The following is a 25,991-nucleotide window of genomic DNA, read 5'->3' on the forward strand; positions in this document are numbered from 1 at the left end:
TCAACCTCTCAAGGAGAAAAGTTTGAATTGTTGACCACTTTTGTTCCATATCATTTGTGATGGTTGCATTGGATGCTAGCCGCTCGGAGATCACATTTGAAATCTGTACAGCAATAGATTGGTCTGAAAGTTTGCGGATGTCACCCTTCCTTCTGGATGGACTTCAGCGATGTAGAGGCAATTTACGGTGGAAAGACATTCTGAATTGGCTGATCAGAAGTTTGTGATCTGTCCAGCAGTCATCAATATTTCGTATGGTCTTAGTGATAAGACCCTCTTTCTCATCACATTGCCAGGTGATGTCGTAGTCAAGAATATGACAGTGCTGAGAGTGTGGGTGCATCCATGTGGTCTTAAAATGGTTAGGTAGCTGGAACTGATTATTAGTGACAAACAGTTCATGCTCAACACATAGGCCAAGAAGCAATAACACATTGGTGTTACATTTCCCAATACCATGGTTGCACATCATATTTTCCCACAGCCCATTATTTGCCCCAGTTCTGGCAGTAAAATCACTAGGCAATAACACTTTATCCTTAGATGGTAATTTGCAGGTGAGTGTGCTCAGCTAGTGATAAAACTTGTTCTTAACATCTTCATCAGCATCAAGAATGGGGGCATATGAGGAGATGAGAGTGATGAAAATATCCCATGAGAGTGGTATACAGAGAATCATTAGCCATTCACTAATCGCTGAATGAGTGAGTGATGGTGTTGTGAATGTACACAAATTGTATATAAACAGTATTATTTATATCGTTGACATACTTGGACATCCAAATTGGGCCCAATCTTGTTAGGAGTTGGATAAATGCGGTTCTACTGTACCCTCTTTCCATTGCTCTAAACAGTTTTTTACCAATAGTCTTCTTGCTACTTCCATATTTATTTATTTATTTATTTATTTATTTACAATTTTGCTTTATGTCACACCAACACAGGTAGGTCTTATGGTGAAAATGGGATAGGAAAGGCCTAGAAGTGGGAAGGAAGCGACCGTGGCCTTAATTAAGGTACATTTGCCTGGTGTGAAAAATGAGAAACCACGGAAAACCATTTTCAGGGCTGCCAACAGAGGGGGTCGAACCACTATCTCCTGGATGCAAGCTCATGGCATGGCCAATTCGCCTGGTTTATTTACTGTTAGTTGTTTAGTTAGTTAGCATCTGTGAACTCACTGCATTAGGTTTACTACATCTTGATTCAGTTTCTTTCACTATACAATAATTCTGAGAGATTACACATCCTAAATACTTAAAATGATCCACCTGCTCCAATATTGTGTTCCCTAGCTGACGTTCAATTCTCCACATTTCTTCCAGACAGCACTTTAGTCTTGAAATTGTTACATTTTTTAAATATGCAAAGTATTTCTTTTCAAGTTCCTAGAGCTTTGAATGCAAGTTTTCAATGGTGTCTGCAATTAAGACCAAGCCAAGTATTTTTTATTTATTATAAATTATTTTCCCATCTAGAGGTTGCCCAAAGACAAAGAATAAATACACTATAATGGTAAAAGGAAAGCATATTAAACAATTTTGACTTTAGTTGAATCAGCCCACTGAAATGAATTAAACAAAAATATTTTACAAAGAACACTTACCAGGGATAGTCATAACCTGTGTCGCCTTTTCAAATTTTGGTGGAATATCATCCATATTCACAATTACTATCTTAATAGTTCGTTTCTCTGAATACAATTTTGGTTCTCCATTATCTGAGGCGATAAGAGTTAACTGTAAAGAGAGCAGAAAGATATGTTGATAGAATTTTAAGTTAGCATTTCCAACATCACAGTAATATTCTTTTCAACCATTGTTTTATAAAAGGTGAAAAGAAAGAAAACAGATATAGCCTAATCCTAATTTTCAACTGTTAAAAGACACAACTCTGTAAAGGAGCCAACAGTTTCAGGCAGAAGAGCTCCTTTAGGTGGGTTCTGGTTCCAAAGTGGAGGAAATGCCACTGAAATCCAGCATGCAGCTTCTGTTCTCCAAGGTAAGGTGTGCAGTGGCAAAAGCATCTGTTCTCCAGGTTAGAGGCATCCTTATTGAAACTGGCAGTAAGGTGTACAAAGCTTCTGAGTATGGCAAGCACATGGTAATAATAGCCTGCATGAAGCATCAATCAGCATCAAGACAAGGAGAGGGGTAAATGGATATCAATGATCCACCGCACCCAGGAGCCTGCCTGGATAATGGTGACAGAAGAAGAAGAAATATAATTGTTTGGGCCATACATGGTCAAACCACACCCTTGTGAGGAACTAGTAACAAAACTGCTGACTTACTACACTCACCATCCTACACTAACATCAGTTTTGCAACATGGAGGAGCTATCTTTAGGTAGACTACTGTTTGTCATCACAGAAACCTACAAATGCTGCAGAAAGATTTTCAAATAAGATTATTAAGCCTATTTCTAAGAATCAAAACTTCAGTCAGTTCGTGACATAGCTATCAGACTGAGCTAGTACATTGTAAATAGATTCAAAATAATACAGACCTTGCCTTGGTGGTATCTCCACAGACCACTGAATCAACTTCAACTTCCAGTATGATTGCAATATACAGTAAGCATTCTGAAGAATGCTATAATTTTGACACAAGCTGGAGTACAGACGTGCACATTAATGGTGTCCCGACATAAACAATCAACACTGCCCCACTCCAGTACTGAAAAGAAGGGGAGAGAGTAAAGGGGTAGTGTTGAAGGTCAATCCAGTACAAAACATGGGGGAAGAGAGTGAAGAGGTAGTGTCGAAGGCACAATGACTCACCTTCTCGCTTAACGCATTGCTACATGGACTGCTTGCAGACAGCCCGCTATAAGACTTCGTTGTGATCGAAATGGGCACAGTGGCAGATGTATTGAAGTACAGCATTAGGTTACCTACTCGTCCGGCCCCGCGGTATACGGGGCAACGTGTCCGGCCGCCCCCAGTTCGATTCCCGGCCGGGTCAGGGGGTTTTAATTGTAAATGATTAATATCCCTGGCCTGGGGACTGCGTGTTTGTGTCGTCCTTAATGTTCCTCACATTCAACACTCAACACTTCCGCAATTCCAATTACATGCAGGTTCATATATTGTGCAAGTAGGGGCTAAAGAACTCTATAGGTCGACGCCCCGAACAAATAGCATTTTAATATAAACAATTAAAAGAGTCACCTACTCTGATAATTACAGTATTAAGAGGTAAAGGAGGTTTTTAACCAAAAAGTATTTTGTACTACAGTAGTTAGGAATATTTTGTAGCGGCGTTATATCAGGTCAACCAATCCTTCTTCACCTCATTCTTGCCATATTCCTATCCATCCCCAAACTGTCTTAAGACTGCATGGTATTGCTTGTGCTATTGTTTTGGGGACCATGTGAGCCTCCCATATGCCAATAATACGGCCTCAATTCACCTGCGATAGGATAGGAGCCATCTTATTACAATGTTACAGTATAACGCCGGAATACACACACTGTGTATTCAGCAGTACCTGTTCACTTCCTTCCCCTCATTTTCAGTACTGGAGTGGCCTTCAACACTATCCCTTTACTCTCTCCCCTCCTTTTCAGTACTGGAGTGGGGCAGTGTTGATTGTTTATGTCGGGACACCATTAACGTGCGTGCATGTACAATGAACAACACACAAGCACATGATAAACTCAGACAGAAGGTGATCAGAATAATAATTTACATCACTGAAATTGATGCAAACAGCAAACACAAGAGATAACTTATCAGGTGTCTCCAAAACCCACAAAAGTAGTTATGCTGCTGTTGCTGTTGTTGTTTTTTGATTCAACAGTCCATAGACTGGTTTGAATGCAGCTCCCCATGCCACCTTATCCTGTGCTAACCTTTTCATTTCTATGTAACTATAACATTCTACATTTGCTTTAATCTGCTTGTCATATTCATATATTACTACCTACACTTTCCTCAAAAACCATCTGAACAAGTCCTGGGTTTCTTAAAAAGTGTCCTATCATTCTATCTCTTCTTCTCATCAAATTTAGCCAAATCAATCTCCTCTCACCAATTTGATTCAATATCTCTTCATTCATGATTCAGTCTACCCATCTCACCTTCAGCATTCTTCTATAATGGCACATTCCAAAACCTTCTAATCTCTTTCTTTCTAAGCGAGTTATCATCCATGTTTCACTTCCAAACAGTGCTACATTCCAGACAAAGGTCTTCAAAAACACCTTTCTAATTTCTATACTGATGTTCAAAGTGAGCAAATTTCTTTTTTTAAGAAAGGCCTTCCTTGTTTGTGCTAGTCAGCATTTTATTTTTTATTTTTTTGCTATTGGCTTTACGTCGCACCGACACAGATATGTCTTATGGCGATGATGGGGCAGGCAAGGGATAGGACTGGGAAGGAAGTGGCCATGGCCTTAATTAAGGTACAGCCCCAGCATTTGCCTGGTGTGAAAATGGGAAACCACGGAAAACCATCTTCAGGGCTGCCGACAGTGGGGTTCGAACCCACTATCTTCCGAATACTGGATACTGGCCGCACTTAAGCAACTGCAGCTATCGAGCTCGGTGCATTTTATTTTCTCCACACTTCTGCCATCATTAGTTATTTTACTACCCAAGTAACAATATTCATCTACTTCCTTTAAGACTTCATTTCCTAATCTAATATTTTCTGCATCACCTGACTTGGTTCAACTGCACTCCATTACTGCTCTCACACAGCTTAGAAGCAAGTGGAAAAACTACAAAATATTGAAGCCAAAATAGGATTAAGAATTTTATTTGAAAAAATAGCATTCATAGATTCAGACAGCTGCCTCTGTGGATCAGCGGTAGAGTGTCGGCCTCCGGATCCCAAGATAGCGGGTTCAAACCCGGCAGAGGTAGTCGGATTTTTGAAGGGCGGAAAAAAGTCCATTCGACACTCCATGTCGTACGATGTCGGCATGTAAAAGATCTCTGGTGACACATTTGGTGTTTACCCGACAAAATTCATTAAATCTCAGCCATAGACGCCCAAGAGAGTTTCGGTTTACTTGGTCTGCCATCTAGTGGGGGCCTAGAGTAAAACGGAACGTCGAAATTGACGAGCAGACAGCCAGATGGCGTCACATTGAAATGTCTGCACACGGTAGCTGAGGCCATACGATTATTATTATTATTATTTTATTATAGATTCAGACAAAGCACATGACATGGACAGAATTTTAACTCAATTTGGGGACATCCATCACATTCATAAATTTAAATTATTGGGAAAATTTCTCACTGCCAATGAAAATAAAAAGGAGGCATTAAAAGAGAGGGTGAGGAGGATGGAGATGGCCTTCAGACTATGCCATTACACCAATAAGTTCCAAGTCCATTACCATCTCAGTTCAAGCCAAATTAAAACATTACTGACCGAGTAAGAAGCTGTGTGGTTCATTTCTTGTATCTGTCGACTTGCATTCTGGAGATAGTGGGTTGAAACCCCACTGTCGGTGGCCCTGAAGACTTTTTCAATGGTTTCTCATTTGTACACCAGGCAAATGCTGGGGAGGTGCCTTAATTAAGGCCATGGTCACTTACCTACCGCTCCTAGCTATTCCCTATAAGACCTATCTGTGTTAGTGCAACATAAAGCAAACTGAAAACATTACTGCTCAATGGTCAGAATAAAGTGCCCTTATGGAGCAGAAACACTGACAAAGGTGGCAGTCTCAACCTTGAAAAAAGAGTAATATGCTATCTTCAAAAAATCTTGGATCAAAAAAAGCTGCAAAATGACCAACATACTTCCCGGTTGATGACGACCAGAAACTCTATAAAATTACGGTGATGATGAGAAAAAGGAGACTGACCTTTTATGGACACATTAGAAGGATGAATTAAGAGATACAGAATACTCCTTCTGCAAGAAAAGTGGAATACATAGCCTTGGTGCTTTACACAGGTGCAAAAGGACCTAGCAGAAGTAGATATAAAGGAGAAAGAGTTACAGGACAGAACAATATTTAATAGTGAGGGATGCACCCAGAAAGCTACTCGCCAAGCCGTGGAACATCTTGGCAGAAGAGGGAGAAAGGAGAAGCCAAAGACTTAAAGATCTTCAGCAATAATGCCAAGAGTAGGGCATTAGTCTGCATGACAGAAGGGCAGGTAGGTTGTGTAAATGTGGTCCACAGATGGCCATATCTATATAATATTATAAAGAGGAAAATTTTGTATATTTGTTTGTAACAGATAGACTCAAAAACTAGTGAACTGGTTTAAAAAATTACTTCACCTATAGACAGCTATATTGCCAATGAGTAACATGGGCTGTATTTTATTTTCAAAACAATTTGAGGGGGGGGAGGCAATGGAGGGAGATATAAAAATAATAGGCTAATATAGGCAAAATCAAATTTGTCATACAAGGACGAGACAAAGCTCATTTTAAGCCCCTTGACGCAAAGAACAAAACTTGGTAAGCCCTACAGACCCAAAAACCATGTTTCAAGGCCCTAAAACCAACCATTATGGAGATATTCGAACCACACTACCCCTGCTCTAGGTATCGGATAAAGAAATGAATGGCCGTAACCATGGCAACATCAGTTCCAGGATTCTACAGCAGCAAAATTATCTACAATATATCACAAAAACCTAACATGTTACAGGCATGAAAATTGGTATTTGGAATCACCTTTAAAAATAAAAGAACACAAATTTTTGTTTTCAGAAAATCCATTTAAGGGGTGGGGGGTTAGAATAGAAGTGAGGAAGGAGTTGAATTCTTTATATGAGAATACATATATCTCAGAAACTGGAGACGATGTTACAGACATTAAAATTGGTACTTAGAATCTCCTTTAAAAATAATGAACACACTTTTTTTTTTTTGAAAATCCATTTAAGGGGATGCAAAGAATAAAAAACGTGTGAATTTTTAAAATGAGTAATTTCTTTTTGTACTTCTTTTCCCACACCTGTCGGGTCACAGATGCAAACTGTGTCATACATGTGGATTTGACCCTGTTTTAAGGCTGGATGCCCTTCCTGATGCCAAATCTATGTGTAGGGACGTAATTACTATTGCGTGTTCCTGTTGTGGTTGGTAATGTGGTGTGATGAATGAATATGAAGAGGAGAGTGTTGGGACAAACACAAACAACCTGCTCCCGAGCCAGAATAATCATAGGCGATTAAAACCCCCGACCCAGCCCAGATTCAAACCCGGAACCCAGTGAACCAAAGGCCTCAATGCTGACCACTTAGCCAAGGAGCGGGTCAGTTTTTAAAATGAGTAGCCTATATCTACAGAATATCTCCTAAACTTAACATGTTGCAGACATGAAAACTGGTATTTGTAATCTCCTTTAAAACTAAAGAAACAATTTTTTTAGGAAAATTAACTAAGCTGGAGATCAAAAATAAGTGAAGGAGTTGAATTCTCTTTATGAGGATACTTATATGTCAAAAACCAAGATATTACAGATGTGAAAATTGGTATTTGGAATCTCATTTAGAAATAAACTGACTTTTTTTTTTTTACTTAAAAGAGGACTGTTTCTCACATGTAGAGTTCCATGTTGCATGTTCCAGATTTAGCTCTGCCAATAGCCTGGTCATCTTAACCCCAAAAGGCAATGCCACAAACGTGGTTTACAAAGAGGTTTTGGAGTAAATGAAATGCAATTTTTCGGTGAGCTTTTATCCTTTAGGGATTTTCAGATAATGTCTTAGTGCAAAACCGAGGAACAATTAATTTTTATCAAATTACAAAATCCTTGTGAGCGAAGCCGTGGGTAACAGCTAGTCAATGAATAATAATAATAACAATAGTTGTAATTGTACCGGAGGTACACATGCTCTGTACATTCAAACTTAGCACCTTTTAGAAGGCCATCTGCAATGTGAACCTTGAACTGTGTATCAGAAGAAGTTTTGATTTTTATCTTCAGATGTCTCTACCGTTGACTTATGTGTCCACTCTGGTGGGCAGATGGATGATTAACACGTTCAGTACCTGCTTCTGAGCGGGACACTTGAATGCCTGGACCAGCCATTTTCATGTCCGGCCCTCTTGACGTGCATCACTTAATAAAATTTACAATTACTCTTAAACTAGGAATGTTAGAAAAATGATACTTCGTGCTTACCTCTAGTAAATATTTAAGGTGTGATATCTGGTGTCACAGGTTTCAAAATACATCTAATTTTATACAGCCTATCTGTATTTTCGGCGTAATGATTATTGTCACTGAAGTGAAGAAATGAAAGAATATGAAGGAAGCGTATTCAGAACATTGTTTTAGAAAATATCGGAGTATGAAAAACAGGGTCTTCGGTCCAGTATATTTTTATATCAGGATTTTGGACTAATCGGTTTCCACGATTGCATGATCGAATTTTTTGTGAAAGGCCGGGGCACCGCACTTATCACTTGACTCGCGTATAGATTGGTCTGCTCACACACATACTGATAAAATTCGTCATTCATGAAAATACTCACGTAACTCAAAATATCCTGCTTATTTTCCTATTTGAATATTCATAACTAAATTCTCTGTAAATAGTGGAACAGGTGGACAATAACTAGGATGATATGTATCAGGCACTTCACCTTCCTCTATAGGCCTATCGGATTCGGGAATCAGAATTTCCTTGTCACTCTCATTTTCACTATCTGAGTCTATTTGAGGAATAAGTTCATCACCAGAATAATCATTGTGAACAATGTGTAATAATTTATCTTTCGTAAGAAATTTTGTTTTATAAGCCATTATACTACACTCGGTAAGAACGACACGCACTGCACTGAAATCTCAAGTACCGACTTGACGCGCGAGGAAGTGCTGAGATATTCCCGCTAAAACAGCTAAGATAACATGAGCCCACTCAATGCCAGGGTTATCTCAAAAAGGTAAACCAACTTCCTGCTACAACCAGTAACGCTGACTAAGGTGTAAGACTGCATAGGTGACGAATATAAACAGCACTGCTTAGCGTGGAACATTAAACGTCTTACGCCGTCCGCAGCCCGCAGCATAGGAGCAAGCTTAAACGTCTTACGCCGTCCACGGTCCGCAATGAGTTACTTTTCAAGAGAATTTGAGTATTTATAAGTTTTCTGAACTGAAGCCTCTGTAGATTGTTTTTTGTGTTCTAAGGTTACTAGCCCTTCTATCTCTTCCTTCTTCATGAAATTATTAGCCAATCAGAAATTTTGGATGTTTATTTAATTCGCCAATCAAAATTGAGGGTGTGTACAGGCCTTCGGCCTAGAGTGTTCTGGAACCTTCCCCTCTCCTATAAAAGCTGGGAGCTTTTGGGCCATGTTGTCTTTTCCGTCGCTCCAGTCAATAGGTTTAGAGTGCGTACGTAGTGGAGGCAGGGGAAAGCCTTGCCCGTCATCAGAAGACCCTCCAGCTGAAGGTAATGGCAGACATCTTTTAATTATGTGATTGTTTCAGAAACCTGACTTGAGAGGAAGGTTTCCAAATTCTTTCTTAATGTAAATTTCTAAGGTTCAACATCTTCTTTTAAGTGTAAATTCTCAAACAAGTCTAAGAACTATATTCTAACTTAGGGAATAAAGAGTGTTCACCCTCTTTTAATTCCCATTCAACTTGGTATTGGGGGGACTTTAAAATTTATCTTTTCTTTTGGAACTTAATATTTTTCTCCATCTAGTCACCCTCTGTAGTATAGGCTTATCCTATGTAACTTAGGGCCATAAGCCCAGGTCAGAATTTTAAGTGTTTCAAAGTGTATTTCCAAAGGAGTGCAAGTGTTCGCCTCCTAGCATTTTGTTTACGGCCGATATCTTGAACCTTTCCTTTTGATCACTAAGGCCATGTAGAATGGACACTGACTGCCTCCGTTAATTTTTAACTATTCATCTCTCTTTGAGTCCAACCCTTTGTAAGGGTGTAGTGGCATCACGCGACAAGCCTGCCTCCTGAAGTCTCTGCTTTGGGTATGGTAGCTTGCTGGCTGTAAGCTCATCCTGGTCGAGCTCTTGATCTGGTCCATTCATCGTAACGGTGCACGTCCTCTAGGTCTTCGTTGAGTGTGTAAGACAGTAAAACTGTTTTATAATAGAAAATTGTGACTTGGAGGGGCTATATTGTAATAAATTTTGAATAATGTAACTTAGGAGCTACAAGCTCTTTCTACAACTTATTGTGAACTTTGAACCTTCTTGTTATTTGAGCCGACAAGCTCCTGATTTGTTGTTGTTGTTGTTGTTGTTGTTGTTGTTGTTGTTGTTGTTTATCAAAGTTTAAAGTCAGAGAAGAAAAAAGGGAAAAAATAAAATTTCCAATTTTAGTGTTTTAAATTAGGCTTTGATCCTTTCTCTGTCCACCCATTCACCCCAGCAACTTCTTACACCTCTGCATTCCACAGTATCCCCATAACAACAATAATAATAATAATAACCAGCCTGGTGCAGGTCTTTCAATTCAATGCACATGGGTGATCAGTGTGTCTATCAGGATAGAATCCTAACCAGGATGAAATCTAATGTTGAAGATGGCACACATACCCAGTCCTTGAGCCAGAGGAATTAATCAATGAAGGATAAAATCCCTGATCCACGTAGGAATCAAACCTGGGACCCCTTGGACCAGAGGTTTACATGCCAACCTGTTAGTCATGGAACCAGACAGTTTGTTATTTTGAAAGATTTAGATGAATATATGGTATTGAAGGTACAGAAGGGTGACAGCCAACCAGAAATCATGCTAAATGGCACTAAGCTGGACAGTGTCACAGAATTTAAGTACTTGGGTAGTATAATGTGCAAGGATAACTTAGCTAAATATGAAGTAAACAGTCAAATCAGCAAAGCAATACATTTGTACCTCCAAGTAAGACAGCTACTATGGGATAAACAAGTAGCACTCAAAACCAAGATGATACTGTATAAATCATACTACACCCCTGTCCTTACATACAGCCTGGAAACCACTACGTTAACGAGAAAGGACAACTCGAAACTCCAAGCGGCAGAAATTAAGTTCCTATGCACAATGATCCAGAAGACTAGGATGGATAAAATCAGGAATGCAAAAGTCAGAGAAGATGTAGGACTAGAAGACTCCTTACTCCAGAAGATCCAAAAGGCAAGACTGAAGTGGTTTGGTCAAGTGAAAAGAATGAGTGCCAATAGGTCTGCAAGAAAGGAGTATGAAAGAGAAATAAGGGGAAAGACATCCGTGGGCAGACCTAGAGAATAATGGACAGATTTAGTGAAGAAGGATGTAGAGGAGAGAGGTCAGGATTGAGAGCGGATTGTGAACGAAGAATGGTTCATGGACCAAACAAAATGGAAGGGGCTCGTATACCACACCTGGGAAACTGGAGTTGGTCAACGATGATGATGATGATGTGTAAAAATTACACACTATTAAATAATTAATGACAGGTTTCATTCTACGAGAACATCCTCAGATTCTATCAAATCACTAAATCATGCATATATATGTACAATATTGTTTACATTGTTTAAACTTGTCAATGAATGAGAGTTTGTGATATTATGAACAAGTAATAACAAATAATGATTATAGTAGTATTCAACTATCACCTTATTAACGTCGCCATAAGACCTATCTGTGTCGGTGCGACGTAAAGCCCCTAGCAAAAAAAAAAAAAAAAAAAAAAAATCACCTTATTAACTTAGAGAAATGTTTCAGAATTTATCTTTTACAGGTATGTTATAGTGTTATATGTGGTATAATTAGTGTTTTCAACAGGATGAAAAGCCTTACTGTATATCAGTTGACTATATTTTTAAGTAGTACAGGAGATATTATAAGTAGAATTTTGTAAGCAATATAAATTTATTAAGGATGAGCTGTGTGTTTAATAGAAAAAATTGTTAGCGTAAATTGTATTGTATTAGAGGAAAATTTTCTTCTATTGTTAATTTAATATTTAGTGCTTGACAATAATGTATTTTAGTGTACCATTTGCCACCGAGGTAGACACCTCATTTGCAAATAAAGAGATTTTGATTTGACATGAACTAAGTTGACACTGGAAAATATGGCTACATTCTTAAAAAAGGACACTATGACATTTGTTAACCATACTGAGGTTGCAATAGTGCTAATGGAGTAAGAGAATCAGCCGCCTAGGAAAAGTTCTATTCCGTTGACCAGGAGACACCCGGATGTATGACAATATCACATGTAAATATAACCTTCTGGGAGGTTTCTCTCATGGTTAACAAATATTTCAAAGGGTCCTTTTCAGAACCAAAACTAACTATCCTGTCAGTAAACGTAGAGGGCATGACATCGAATAAACAGGCCATATTACAGCAAATGAGCCACTCTCACATATGTGACGTTATTTGTGTTCAGGAAACTCACAGAAGCATTATACAAAATCAACCAAAAGTACCAGGAATGCGACATCGCCGAGAGACCTCATGGAAAATACGGCAGTGCCATTTTTGCAAGCCCTGAACTCAATATACTATCAACCTCCATTTCTGAAGATGATGATATAGAACTGATATCAATAGAATTTTCAATCTGCATGATAACGTCAGTTTATAAACCACCAAATATTCCATAACATTTCTTCCAGCCTGTTAATCTTCATGGAAGTAAGATCCATTTTGTTATGGGTGACTTCAATAGCCATAGCTCCATTTGGCAATATAGAGATGACAACAAAGATGGACTAGCTGTTACAAAGTGGGTTGAAATGAATCAATTGTCTTTAATTCATGACAGCAAGCTTCCACCCTCCTTCAATTGTGGCAGATGGAGATGTGGATACAATCCTGATCTTATATTTGTTACTGATACCATACCCCATTAATGTGTAAAGGAAGTCTCATACTCGGCACAGACCAATTAACTGTCAGGTGTTCTCAACGGTTTGATCTCAAATAATACGTATTTGAAGAAGATGCAGTTTTCAGAAAGCTGATGCGGATAACTTCAACAAGAGTCTAAATGAAACGATCTTGAACATTGATCCAAGTCCAGAATCATATGATAAGTTCACTGATGATGTCAAGAAATGTTCGTGCAAGTCAATCCCATGTGGTTGCAGAACACAGTACATACAAGGTTTAGATCCTTGTGCAGTAAAAGATCTAGAAAACTGCATTTTGCTTTTTGAAGCAGATACTTTTAGCAAAGAAACAATGCATGCTGGCCATAAACTTATAGAGACTGTTGGTAAATTGAAAAGGGGATGCTGGATTAATTTGATGGAAGAATTGGATATGTCGCAGAGCAGCATGAAAGCCTGGAAGCTACTAAAACGTTTGAACAATGACCCCCAAGTGAAATCGTCCATCAGCTCTTGCTGAATGGCAAAGTTAAATGCAGAGCTAGACCACCAACATTTCTAAGAAACATTGAAGATGAAACCTATGAAATATCCAAACCTTTTGTTTTTGGAGAGCTGGTAAACACCATCAAGATATGCAAGAACACAAAACCACCTGGTCTAGATGACATTCTTATAGAGCAAATTAAACATTTTGGAAATCCTACCAAGGAATTGATACTCCAACTATTCAATAAGTGCTTGGAGTACTGTCACATTCCAAAAATCTGGAGGAAGGCCAGAGTAGTTGCAATCCTTAAACCCGGCAAGGACCCTAATGACCCAAAGAACTTTTGACTGACCTCTCCTTTATGTCACCTCTACAAGATCTTTGAAAGGATGCTTCTTAACTGTCTTCCACCATCTGTGGAGCCTTTGTTAATCCCAGAGAAAGCTGGTTTTAGGCTAGGCATGAACTGCACTGCACAAGTAGTGAACCTAACACAATATATAGATGGTTTTCAATCCCAAAAAATTTCAGGAGTAGTGTTTGTAGACCTTTCTTGTGCCTATGACACCATACAACATCAAATTATGCTACAAAAACTGTACAGCCTTACAAAGGATTTGAAGCATGCCAGATATGTTGGTGCTCTTTTACAGAATTGACAATCCTTTGTTGAATTTCAGGGTCAGCAAAGTCGATGGAGAACACAAAAGAATGGTCTTCCTCAAGGAAGTGCGCTAGCTCCCTTACTTTTCAATATATATATATACACATAGATATATACCAACGACCAGCCACATTCACTTCATACTAAAAGCTTCATGCTGATGATCTGGCCTTGGCTACTCAGAGTGAATGATCGGAAAGAGTAGAAGACAATCTCATTTCACCATTGGATATTTTGTCTCACTACTATGAGACCAATAATCTCAAACCAAACCCATCAAAATCTCAAGTATGTGCTTTCCATCTGTAGAACAAACAAGCTTCAAGGAAGCTGCAAGTGAAGGGGAAGGACAAAGTTCTAGAACATAATTATACACCAAAATACTTGGGTGTTACTTTGGATTGTTCTCTAACTTAAGACAGCACTGTTTAAACATCAAAGCAAAGGTCTCCTCTCGGAACTCCCTGCTCCATAAAGTGACAGGTTCAAAGTGGGGTGCCCATCCTCATATGGTAAGGACACTGTAATCAAAATGAACTTTCAACTTATTAAGTAGTCTATGTTTAGTACATGTAGTATGTGTTGAAGAGATTTTCAAGTACAGAACAAAAATGGTCAATCAGACAACAGTGGGATTTGAATCCATAAGCTTGTGATTTCCCAGTTTGAGCCACCATAGCTCAATGGTAGAGGAACCATGTTTTATTTCTACTTTATTATTATTTCTATCAGACAATACCAAAATTCACAGTTCAAACCCATAGTCTACTATCAGACACATTTTGCTCTAAAAATTTACTACCAAGCTCGATAGCTGCAGTCGCTTAAGTACGGCCAGTATCCAGTATTCGGGAGATAGTAGGTTCGAACCCCACTATCGGCAGCCCTGAAGATGGTTTTCCGTGGTTTCCCATTTTCACACCAGGCGAATGCTGAGGCTGTCCCTTAATTAAGGCCACGGCCGCTTCCTTCCCACTCCTAGCCCTTTCCTGTCCCATCGTCGCCATAAGACCTATCTGTGTCGGTGCAAGGTAAAGCAACTAGAAAAAAAAAAAAAAAAAAAAAAAAAAACTGTAAATGTCAAGTACTCACATGTGGAGTTGCTTAATACCTAGTGATGAATAATTTCTTAAATGAGCAGATGATGAACATGGTCAGTATTAGTACTTCTTTTCATAAAGATAAAAAAGAAAGGACACATTTAAAAAATTCCTATTTAAGTAAACTGTTGTATGGTTGTATTAGCACAAATCGTCATCCTACAGAACAGCAAATGGTAACAAGCACTCATTCTAAGCATAAATACCAAATGGCTCAAAATTAGTGACCCCTATACTTCCTACCAAACTTACTATAAACTCACTGCACAGGTTGTCCTTCTTCTATGTTTTCATATTTGACCTTGTCTTCCCATTCCGTTACTCCCTCTTCCCCACTCTGGATTTTCCTTATGTTTATCCCATTACGTGTTTCTTGTCACATCCCTTTGTATGACTTGATTTGAAATTTACTGTAATTTTATAATTCAAACTTGACAGAAACTTAAAGGTGAAGCATATTGGAATTTTGTTGAATGGCAAGTAGTAATTTTTGTGCAAACTTGAAGTCTTTCAATACAACTTTGCTGTAAGTTTACCTACTTGTGCAGTAATGTGGTGGTAAATTATCCGCACTCAATGCAGACGTCCGACTCGTTAACTGAATGGTCAATATACTGCCCTTTGGTTCAGAGGGTTCCGGGTTCGATTCCCGGCCAGGTCGGGGATTTTAACCTTCATTGGTTAATTCCAATGGGCAGGGGGCTGGGTGGTTGTGCTGGCCCTAACACACATAACACTATCCTCTATCACAATAACATGCAGTTACCTACAGATGGCAGATGCCGCCCACCCTCATCGGAGGGTCTGCCTTACAAGGGCTGCACTTGGCTAGAAATAGCCACACAAAATTATTACTCAATGCAGACCATGTTACTAAATATCAGAACTTAATTTACCTCAAAGATATTTTCAGTCGATGGTGGTTCTCTGTAAAGTACTAGACGTGCAGTTCCTGGGCTATTGATCAGTTTGAAGTATTCCAGTGTTGCATCTGTAAAGAAATAGACAACTATATAAGTGAACTTCATGGTAAGGTTTGAATGATCAGACATTACATTTTACCGAGTCATCTTACTTTTGTAAGGTATTATACTTTCTGAACATGATTTAAATAAAAACATTCCAGCCTTTTAAGTGTTTTCAATTAAATTACCAGCATTGGATTGTCACACCTTTTCAAGATGCTGGCAGCTAGTGCACTGTAGGAAGAATGTATGGAAATGTACAGGAAGGAAGTATTTCCTCTAGCGCACCATCACTGCACTGTTCTACATAGGAGACTTGCAATAGTGTCTCAAAGGTGTATTAGCTGCCATCATCTTGGAAAGGTGTGGCAATCCACCTGCTACACAGGAGCAAAACACTGGTTAATTTCATGATTGGAGAGGCCTAAAGAGCTGAAATGTTTTTAACATTTGCAATCGATGAAAATAATTTATAGTTTTCTTCTGGAAACTTAACTTTATAATTGATATAGTTTCTTATAGTTCATATAGCAATATTTTATTAAATTGATGATACTTGTCACAGGCTTGGCTAATTTGCAACCAATCATATGGCATGTACCCATAAATTATATACAATGAATTTTATGAAATAAAATATAATTTCAACACGTTGACCACCAATGAAAATTTTGAAATTTTGTAACCATACACAAGTCTGATCCCTGATTTTAGGTTAGGAAATTTTTGTAAAATAATTTGTAATATAAATGTAGTGAAAATTATGTGATTTTGTTTAGTTAAGATGTAAGAACATAATATTATAAGAAGAATGTGTAGTTAGGGAATATTGAATATGTTGATCCTTATATTTATATAACTTTTAATTTGACTTAGAGTCTGTCTGTACATGGCATTGTGCAACATGGGAAACAGTGACTATATTTGTAAAGATGCCTGGAGTTGGTTGAAAGTGTTGGAACAAGTGACTTGGAAACTCAGGGTACAGCCAGGAAGTATAGGCTGAAGACTGTAATTCATCAATGTGGATGAGATAGCTAACTTTTATATCGGCCACTCAGCCACTCAGCAGGCTTCGATTTTGAACGAGGTTGCATTGACTGAGAGATGCTTGGAGATGTGTTAGGTAAAGTATACCTACCAGCGGACGTTGGAGACACTACAGCCATGTGAAGCAAGGCTATATATGCGTGTGCGAGCATACAATGTGAACCGATGAGCAAGCTGGCAGCCAGAGCGGAAGGACGTGTGTGCTTCTTGCTGAGTCATTCTCCTCGCCAGGCTCATCAGTACTTGTAAGTGTAATCCAGGCAACTTGTACTTATTAGTACACTCTCAAAAGAGCTTTCTCTACAGGTGTGTACTTTTAAGTAGAGTCTGATGCCTACAGGGAAGGATGCAATCCCCCTGATGACTTCTTCTCCATGGGCTACTCAGAGCCCAAGAACCTGGCGCTCCTCCTCTACTACAAGCTGGGGCACCGCGCAGATACTGAAAGATACTTAATCCTGGACAGGTTGCACCACCCCTGTCTCAGAGGAAAGAAGATAGAGACGACAATGTCCGTCAAGAGCTTCCTACCGGGAGGCTTGATGATAAGGCATCAAGACAAGGAGCAGATGGGCGACACCGAGATTAAGCTCTGCAGTCTGTTTCAGGTTATTCACCTACCAGGGAGGGGCGCCAGATCAGGGACGTATGCTGGCACCATCAAGAAGATGACAACCAGAGCTGCCTTCATGTAGACATCTAAGAGGTACAAAGAGCTGAGGAACAAGGTGGTTGGCACTGAGCCTACCCCCACAGCCCAGGATGCCAGCACGGAGATGGTGCAACTGTGCGACTGTGCAACAGTCTAAGTTTTCCTTATACATCTGATGATGACCACTAAGTGGTCGAAACATGTTCTGTGAGTGACAAAGTATATTTAATTTTGCCCAACGCAAAAAATAAAGTATCGATTAGGTGGTTCTTTAATTATACTTGTTGATTATACTGATCGATACGGTCATGAAGTGGACAACTTGCAATACAAGCAGAAGAACATCGAATGGGTAGAAGTACAGTGTTAGCTCAAAATCACAAGATATATACTGACAAGTAAACAAAACTGCCAAAATAATAAACAAAATTTAGAAGATGCTCTAAAAGAATATTCAGATGGAAAATGGAGTATGAAATGGATCATATGAGAAGTACCGTACCATATTTCCTAGGAAACGTTTTTCAATAAGGACATGAATCAAAAGGAATGTTATATGATAATCCACATTTTTTTCAGCTGGTGATTAAAATATACTGGTGTGCTGTTTGCTGGGATGTGCATCTTGGAATTTTCCCCTAAATACCTTTGATGTCAGGATCTTTGCTAGAGAATATCTGGACAGAATAGGCATGGAAGAAAACACTTTGTGAACAACATGCCTGAAAGCATTTTGCAGCAACACTGACAAATTATCAGATTACTTGACAAATAACATCAAAAGAGTGAGAGCAAATGTTAGTAATTAAGGACTACCATGTCAATCTTTCTCAGACAATAGAAGGGGTAACAGTAGAAAATAATTTCAGCTATGATTAAAGCAACCTGCATAAAAATAAAAAAAAACCAGTAAGATGGAAATTGGAATTAAAAGCAAAATTCCACAGATTGCCACCGTTAATGTACCCCACGATGAATTTTGCTTTTAACTTACATATATTTTTACAACCTCAAGTATAATGTTTTTATTGTATTGTTTGTCGATTATCACTTTTTATAATGACATGGTTCACTTTTTAATATGATGATAACATTCTGTACATTTTAAGCTCAGGGCCCTGACGTAGTTTTTGTTGCATTAATGGCTGATGATGTTCGCTATGTCGAACAAAACATGTCCCAATATTAGACACTTCATGATTATATTATAATTCAATGAGTGTATTGTAATGTATTGAATAGCTGGTTATAAATAAAAGAACTTTATAATTCTAATTTAGCATAGTACTGTTTGTTAAAAGTGAGAAAATCTGTGGTTTTTCATTTGATTATTTCATACGAAAGCATTGCTTTTAATAGTGCCATTCCTACTGACGTCATTGTAATTACATATGTTCATTTCAGTTGGAAACCACTAAGACAGTCCTTCTGAGGATGTGAAAAGGCAGGTGGAGAGTGAGTGTCTGCGATTATAATGAAAACTCCCCAACCTGACTGTGACTGCCAGTAGGCAAGTGGGCCTACCATTACAATGAAAATTCCCTAACCCAGTCTTCATATGAGAAAAGATGTTTGGTGACTTCCCCATCGCGTTTCTAGGCTAACGTTAAGAGCTATGCAATTTAATACAATCTTGCTCACAACGCGTACACTACCTAACCTAGAATTCTGTATACAATGTAGAATTCTGTAGTAAAGCTAGTCATTTATATGTGTGTATCAGCTGACAGAACTATTCTTTCTCCATATGTTGTGTACAAATCAGCTCATTTATATAACACATGGAGGGAAGGAGAACCAAAAGGTGCTTCATTTCATAGCAAATCATTCTGCAGTAGAGGAATACACTAAACTAGAACTTTGCATGGATGGTTTGATAAAATTTCATTCACAAATTGGTTCAGATCAGTGATCCTCTCACATGTCAGTCATCTCCCTGAGAAGAAAGCCCTCATAGGTGACAACTTATCATCACACTCTAATGATAAATGTACTTCAGCTGTGTGAGAAGAACAAATTCTTTTCCTGTGCATCTCCCAGCCAGTCGCTTTAGTATCAGTATCCAAGGAATCAAGATCAGCTGGGAAGTAATTTATTACCCCTGGAAAGTTATTGATATTGACTACCAGCATTAATCTTGACCATAGTGGCCGGTATTGGATCTGTACTGACTAAATCACAACAAATATATAGGTAAATGATCTGCCTAGTCAATACTATATATTGATTTTTATTTACCTTTCACCTCAACCTTACGTCTAGTACATGTTTAGAGAATATATATATACATTCTCTTCTTCAGCTAGTTGAATTGAAATTCCAGTATACAATAAGACCTAGTAAAAGAGGGGGGCCCCCATTAAGAAATCTAAAACTGTGACCATTACAATGTAACATATAAAAAATTGAAGGATAAAGACTACAGGTACCAAAACTGCCTGAAAAGAACAGCGCCTCCACATTCTGTAACAATGCTGAAAGAAAGTGACTGTGTTAGTGAGATTCAATCAAGCAAAACATAACCTTTATCATGCGGGTCAAGTCATCGGGAAGATGAATGAAAATGGTAACTATGAAGTCAAATTCATGTAAGTAAATGTGGAAGATATATCTAAAAAAGAAAAAACAACAACAAGCCCCAAGCGAAGGCTGCCCAACCCGAAAGCCTACAGTTTATGAGGTGTCGTGTGGTCAGCAATCCCCTCAGCAGTTATTCTTGGATTTCTATACTGGGGCCGCCATTTCACCATCAAATAGCTCCTCGATTGTAATCACGTGTGCTAAGTGGACCTCGAACCAGCCCTCAGATCCAGGTAAAATTTCCTAACCTCTCTGGGAATCAAACCTGGGTCTTGTAGGTAAGAGACAGGAATGCTACTCCCACACTGCAGGTCTGGCTTCTTTCTTCAAGGTTAACCAAATAAATAATGAGCATGGTATCTGCTCTTAAAAGACTGACTTCATGACAGAAATCATATTCTAATTTTGTGTAAGACAAGGACAATGTTTGCTGAAATGTAAAAGTGGAACTGGTCTCATAATACATGGGGCAACATATTGTGATTATACATTATACATGTTTCTAACATGTTTGAAGCCAACTATGATATTTTTCTTAAATAAGATTAAATTAAGATTGAAACTTCAATCAAACTTATTTTAATCAGGTTTCAAGTGTTGTGTATAGTTACTGGGTACATTTTTTCCAGGTGTTTTATTCTTTACAAAATAAAAGCAATAAAGCTTCATTTGCATGTGGTCAGCTGTATCCCGTTCTTTAGAGGAATATTTTAAACTTCAGAATTTCTTATGTGGTCACCATCAACCTATGCAGGGAAAAAGTGATCAAATACCTTTTTTTTACTAGTTGCTTTACATCACACCGACACAGATAGGTCTTATGGCAATGTGATCAAATACTGGTAATACTTTTATAGAAATTAAAACTCTTTATAATTGTGAAAGTATGTTTGTTCTAATAATTCTGTTCTTCAGTTTGCAGTACTTTTCTAGAATGTGTGCTGAGATAATGTACTAACTTTGTTATTTTAAATAGAAGTGCACACTTTTATACACCTACCATTACAGATATGACCATTGCAAATTCAGTGATGTGATTCTTTTCAAAAGCTGACAAGACTTCTTAAGAAAATGTTTTCAAAGAATGTGCTTTGTTCACCAGCTACAGAGTCTTTTTAATGGCCTGCTCCGTGTATCAGGAAAACACGCATGGAAGGTGATAGTGCGGCTGGGTGACTCATTTGCCGAGAGATATATTGCTTCATGACTGGCTAAGATGATTTAATGCAGTATGGTAGGGATAACCATTGCTTCACACACAGCAATAGTCCATTTCATCTGCGGCATTGGTAGCGTATCCAATGTGTTCGCTTTAAAATACTGTAGTTTCTGTAGGAATAGTAATCGTGTGTTTTACGAGTAATGTATACAGTAGAACAGTGTGTATTCATTGTGTTGTGCTATCAAATACAGTAGAGACAATACGCAACACTTCCAGATTTAGCCTTGTTAAAATGGGAGACAAGTTGCACGTGGCGCTCCTAGTGGCTTGACCTGAAAATTTGCACTAAATTCAAATATCGATGGAAATGTATATATGGAAATGGATAAATAAGTTAAGTCTAGAAAGAAAGAGTTACTAAGATATTAACTTCAAAGTTGCTAAAGCAATTCTGGATAAATGAATGAAGAGTTATTTAACAGGTTATTATTTAAAGGTCGAAATTAGACATATAATCAAGATATGAAAAGGACTGCTGTGAAAGGGCTTGATCTTTCATTTATGCATTACTTTTTTAGCTTTAGAATTCCTGCCTGAACGTTCATGGCTAGATTTTTCTTCTTTCTCCTCATCATATTAAAACACTTGTCAACAAAAATATTGGCACATTCCTTACACACATGATCCAATGAATTTACATTTAAGAGCTGGACAATTTTCCTTTTAACATGAAGCCTGCTAACAGAAAGAAAATCTATAAATTTAGCCTCAAAAACATTCAAACTTTCCCTATAAACAATACTTGCCATAATGCCATTACATTAGGGTAAAGCAAATTTGCATCATCATATTGGCCTATGCTGACGACTTGGTCTTAATGGCAGACTGTGCCGAAAGCCTGCAGTCTAATATCTTGGAACTTGAAAATAGGTGCAATGAGTATGGTATGAAAATTAGCCTCTCGAAGACTAAATTGATGTCAGTAGGTATGAAATTCAACAGAATTGAATGTCAGATTGGTGATACAAAGCTAGAACAGGTCGATAATTTCAAGTATTTAGGTTGTGTGTTCTCCCAGGATGGTAATATAGTAGGTGAGATTGAATCAAGGTGTAGTAAAGCTAATGCAGTGAGCTCGCAGTTGCGATCAGCAGTATTCTGTAAGAAGGAAGTCAGTTCCCAGACGAAACTATCTTTACATCGGTCTGTTTTCAGACCAACTTTGCTTTACGGGAGCGAAAGCTGGGTGGACTCAGGATATCTTATTCATAAGTTAGAAGTAACAGACATGAAAGTAGCGAGAATGATTGCTGGTACAAACAGGTGGAAACAGTGGCAGGAGGATACTTGGAATGAGGAGATAAGGGCTAATTTAGGAATGAACTCGATGGATGAAGCTGTACGCATAAACCGGCTTCAGTGGTGGGGTCATGTGAGGCGAATGGAGGAGGATAGGTTACCTAGGAGAATAATGGACTCTGTTATGGAGGGTAAGAGAAGTAGAGGGAGACCAAGACGACGATGGTTAGACTCGGTTTCTAACGATTTAAATATAAGAGGTATAGAACTAAATGAGGCCACAACACTAGTTGCAAATCGAGGATTGTGGCGACGTTTAGTAAATTCTCAGAGGCTTGCAGACTGAACACTGAAAGGCATAACAGTCTATAATGATAATGTATGTATGTATGTATTGTTTCAACAAAATATGTACATTTCTTAAATCACCCATATTTTCTTCAGTGCTTGACAACGCATTACAGCTTTCCAAATGGAGTAACTTGGAACACAACCAGCCACACTCATATGCATATGTATTTTCCTGAATTAAATCAAACCCATAGATCACACCTACAACAACACATCGGTATTGAAGGTTAACTGCTGCACTATACAATAAAATATGCGTATTATATTTTAAGCCAGTTAAAATATGGGTCGAGCAGGTCAGAAGATTATGAAGTACTATAAAAATCTCTTTGTCACTGGAACAATATATATGCAAACACAATATTACTTCCATTTTCTTGTCACGAGGGAAACTGAAGAAAGACCGCGCATTCTTCTCTACTTCATAGTTACTGCAGCCAAACACAACACATACCTTTCCCCTCATGTTGAAAGGAGATATCAAGGAATGACACACGCTACTATTTAATTATGTCAACGCACTGAAAACGCATAAATAACACCAAAAACTTCACACACAAATACACATGCTCTTATGACAGAATCAGTAGTTCTCAGGTCAATCCACTAGAGAGAGCTCTAATAGCTGTCCCTCAATATCTTACGGAGTGTCACGTATTGTCTCTACTGTATTTGGTGCTATGCAAAGCATTCTTCTTATACAGAATGCCGCTTTCAATTCATTCGTAAATTTCCTGGAATTTTTCCTCCCCATAGGAGTACGGTACTTTTATTTTATAGTGATGAAGCATGGCTACACTTAAATAGTCAAAACAATCGCTACTGGTGTGCAGAAAATCCCCACCAGCTGCATGTCTGTCCACTTCATGATGTAAAAATAGGAGTTTGGTGCGCAATAAGTGCTCGCAGAATTATAGGGCCTATATTTTTCCACGAAACAATAAATGCTGATCGATATATAGACCTCATTCTCAGACCATTCTTTCAAGAGCTGACAGAAGAAGAAAGGAGTAATGGTTACTTTATGCAAGATAATGCAATGGCACACACTGCTAATCAGTCTATGGAGGTAATATGGGAAGTTTTCGAAGATCGTGTGGTTAATTATCCCCCTAGATCTCCTGATTTAAATCCCTGTGATTATTACTTGTGGGGGGATGCTGAAGGAAAAAGTGTATGTGAACAACCCTTACACAAAAGAAGAACTACAAGAGAATATTACACAAGTTATTTCGAACATCACAGGGCTGAGATTTGCCGAGTGTCTGCAAACCTATTTACGAGGTGTCAGATGTGTTTGACAGCTGAGGGACAACATTTTGAACATCAAATGTAATGCCAGGTAGGTTTTAGACTAGTAGTTTCACTAGAAATGGATTTCTATAAGTGTGAATTGGCGTGAGTAGTGGGGAGGAAAAGCGCGCATTATACCGGCTAGCGACCGAGTGTCATTGCGCCAGCTGTGCCGTGCTCTGAGAGGTGCTGCCAAGCATGCTAAAGAAAAGACCATGTATAAGGCCTATTTGAATGAAATATTAAAGATGTCCAAGGCATTACTTATGGATAAAGTTATTTCACCTTCTTTTGACAGCTAGGTTTTTACTCTACTCTGCCCATAAATACACAATTATTACATTGTATGATTTAAAATGCCTTTGCTGACAGGACCTAGTGTTTACAGTGCACTATGTCTTCTGGTATAGGCTAGAGCAATTTTGTTACTTTCATAGATCTGTCTCTGTCTTATCATTGGCTTTGACAATATGAAAGTAAATGAGGTATGAGCGATGCTAGTAATGCCAAATAAATTGCGCGTAGAACAATTTCCTTTGAATTTAAATTTATTATCATGTGGACCAAAAAATATCATAATTTACACCAAAAAGAGCACACAATTGTGACTTTCCAGAAAACATTTCTTTATAAACTTTCCTTCCTATTAATGAGTGTCACAATAGTTTAATATTTTGGATAGATTTTGTTTCTGTAGGCGATATCAGACTTTAGCCTATCTATAAGCCAATTTCTTATCCAAGAATATTTTATTTTAACAACAGAAAGCACCGTTCTCTGGCTGATAAAGTTTCAACAGCGGACCAACTGAAGTAGATGGCCGCAGATTCCCTACCCCTAGACTATATAATGATGCTTCGAATGCTGTCCTTTTTAAGAGACGCTGGAGTGGCGATATTATATCTTAAAAGTGGTTGTCTAATATGACAACAAATCTTGAGCACAAACAAACTATGCCGGAATTAAGTTCTGCAGCCTTAAGTGCATGCCTTTGCTGGCAGAACCTAGTGTTTACAGTGCACTATGTCTAGAGCAACTTTGTTACTTTCATTGATCTGTCTCTGTCTTATCCTTGATTTTGACAATATGAAAGTGACTGAGGTATGAGCGATGCTAGTAATGCCATTCCTTATGCAGCCAGTCCCTGCTATGAATGGTGTGAAAATGTTGCTCATAGGGTCGGTTGATGCATTTCAGTGGGCTTGGCAGGCTGATATGTAATAGCAACTCTGGCTCGGTGAGGAAAGCAACGGGAAACTACCTCACTCCTCATTTCCCTAGTACGCCTCTTCAGTGATGCCTAGGCCATCTATGACAGCTGATGGCAGAGCTGTTTAGGATCCCACCAGCGGAAGCGCTGACGGACTGAACGTACATACATACATGATTTAAAGCTTTTAATAACACCATAGGTAACAGATAAAGGAAAAACAGATATGCAACGACTTTTAACACTAGAAGGCAGGAATTGTCAGCCTACCTAGGAAGCTGGCTATGGGTCATTTTGACCTATCCCTTGCGTTTACTTTCTGAGATGATCCTGCTCAGTTAGTCACTTACACAGGTGAGATATAACGGAATTCCTACACATTCTGACAACAATCTAGAACCATA

At 38.5% G+C, this 25,991-nt stretch overlaps 1 protein-coding gene across 1 annotated transcript in view; it reads right to left on the reverse strand.

Moving 5' to 3' along the window:
- LOC136857948 (cadherin-AgCad1) overlaps window positions 1-25,991 on the reverse strand; it is a 452,227-nt gene that overhangs the window by 160,793 nt on the left and 265,443 nt on the right. The window contains exons 23-24 of the mRNA XM_067137073.2: window positions 15,922-16,016; window positions 1,607-1,739 (exon numbers count right to left, since the gene is read on the reverse strand). Of these exons, the coding sequence (XP_066993174.2) occupies window positions 1,607-1,739; window positions 15,922-16,016 (228 nt within the window). The remainder of the gene's footprint in view (window positions 1-1,606; window positions 1,740-15,921; window positions 16,017-25,991) is intronic.

Source organism: Anabrus simplex, chromosome 1 (assembly GCF_040414725.1).
Source record: "Anabrus simplex isolate iqAnaSimp1 chromosome 1, ASM4041472v1, whole genome shotgun sequence".
NCBI lineage: Eukaryota > Metazoa > Arthropoda > Insecta > Orthoptera > Tettigoniidae > Anabrus > Anabrus simplex.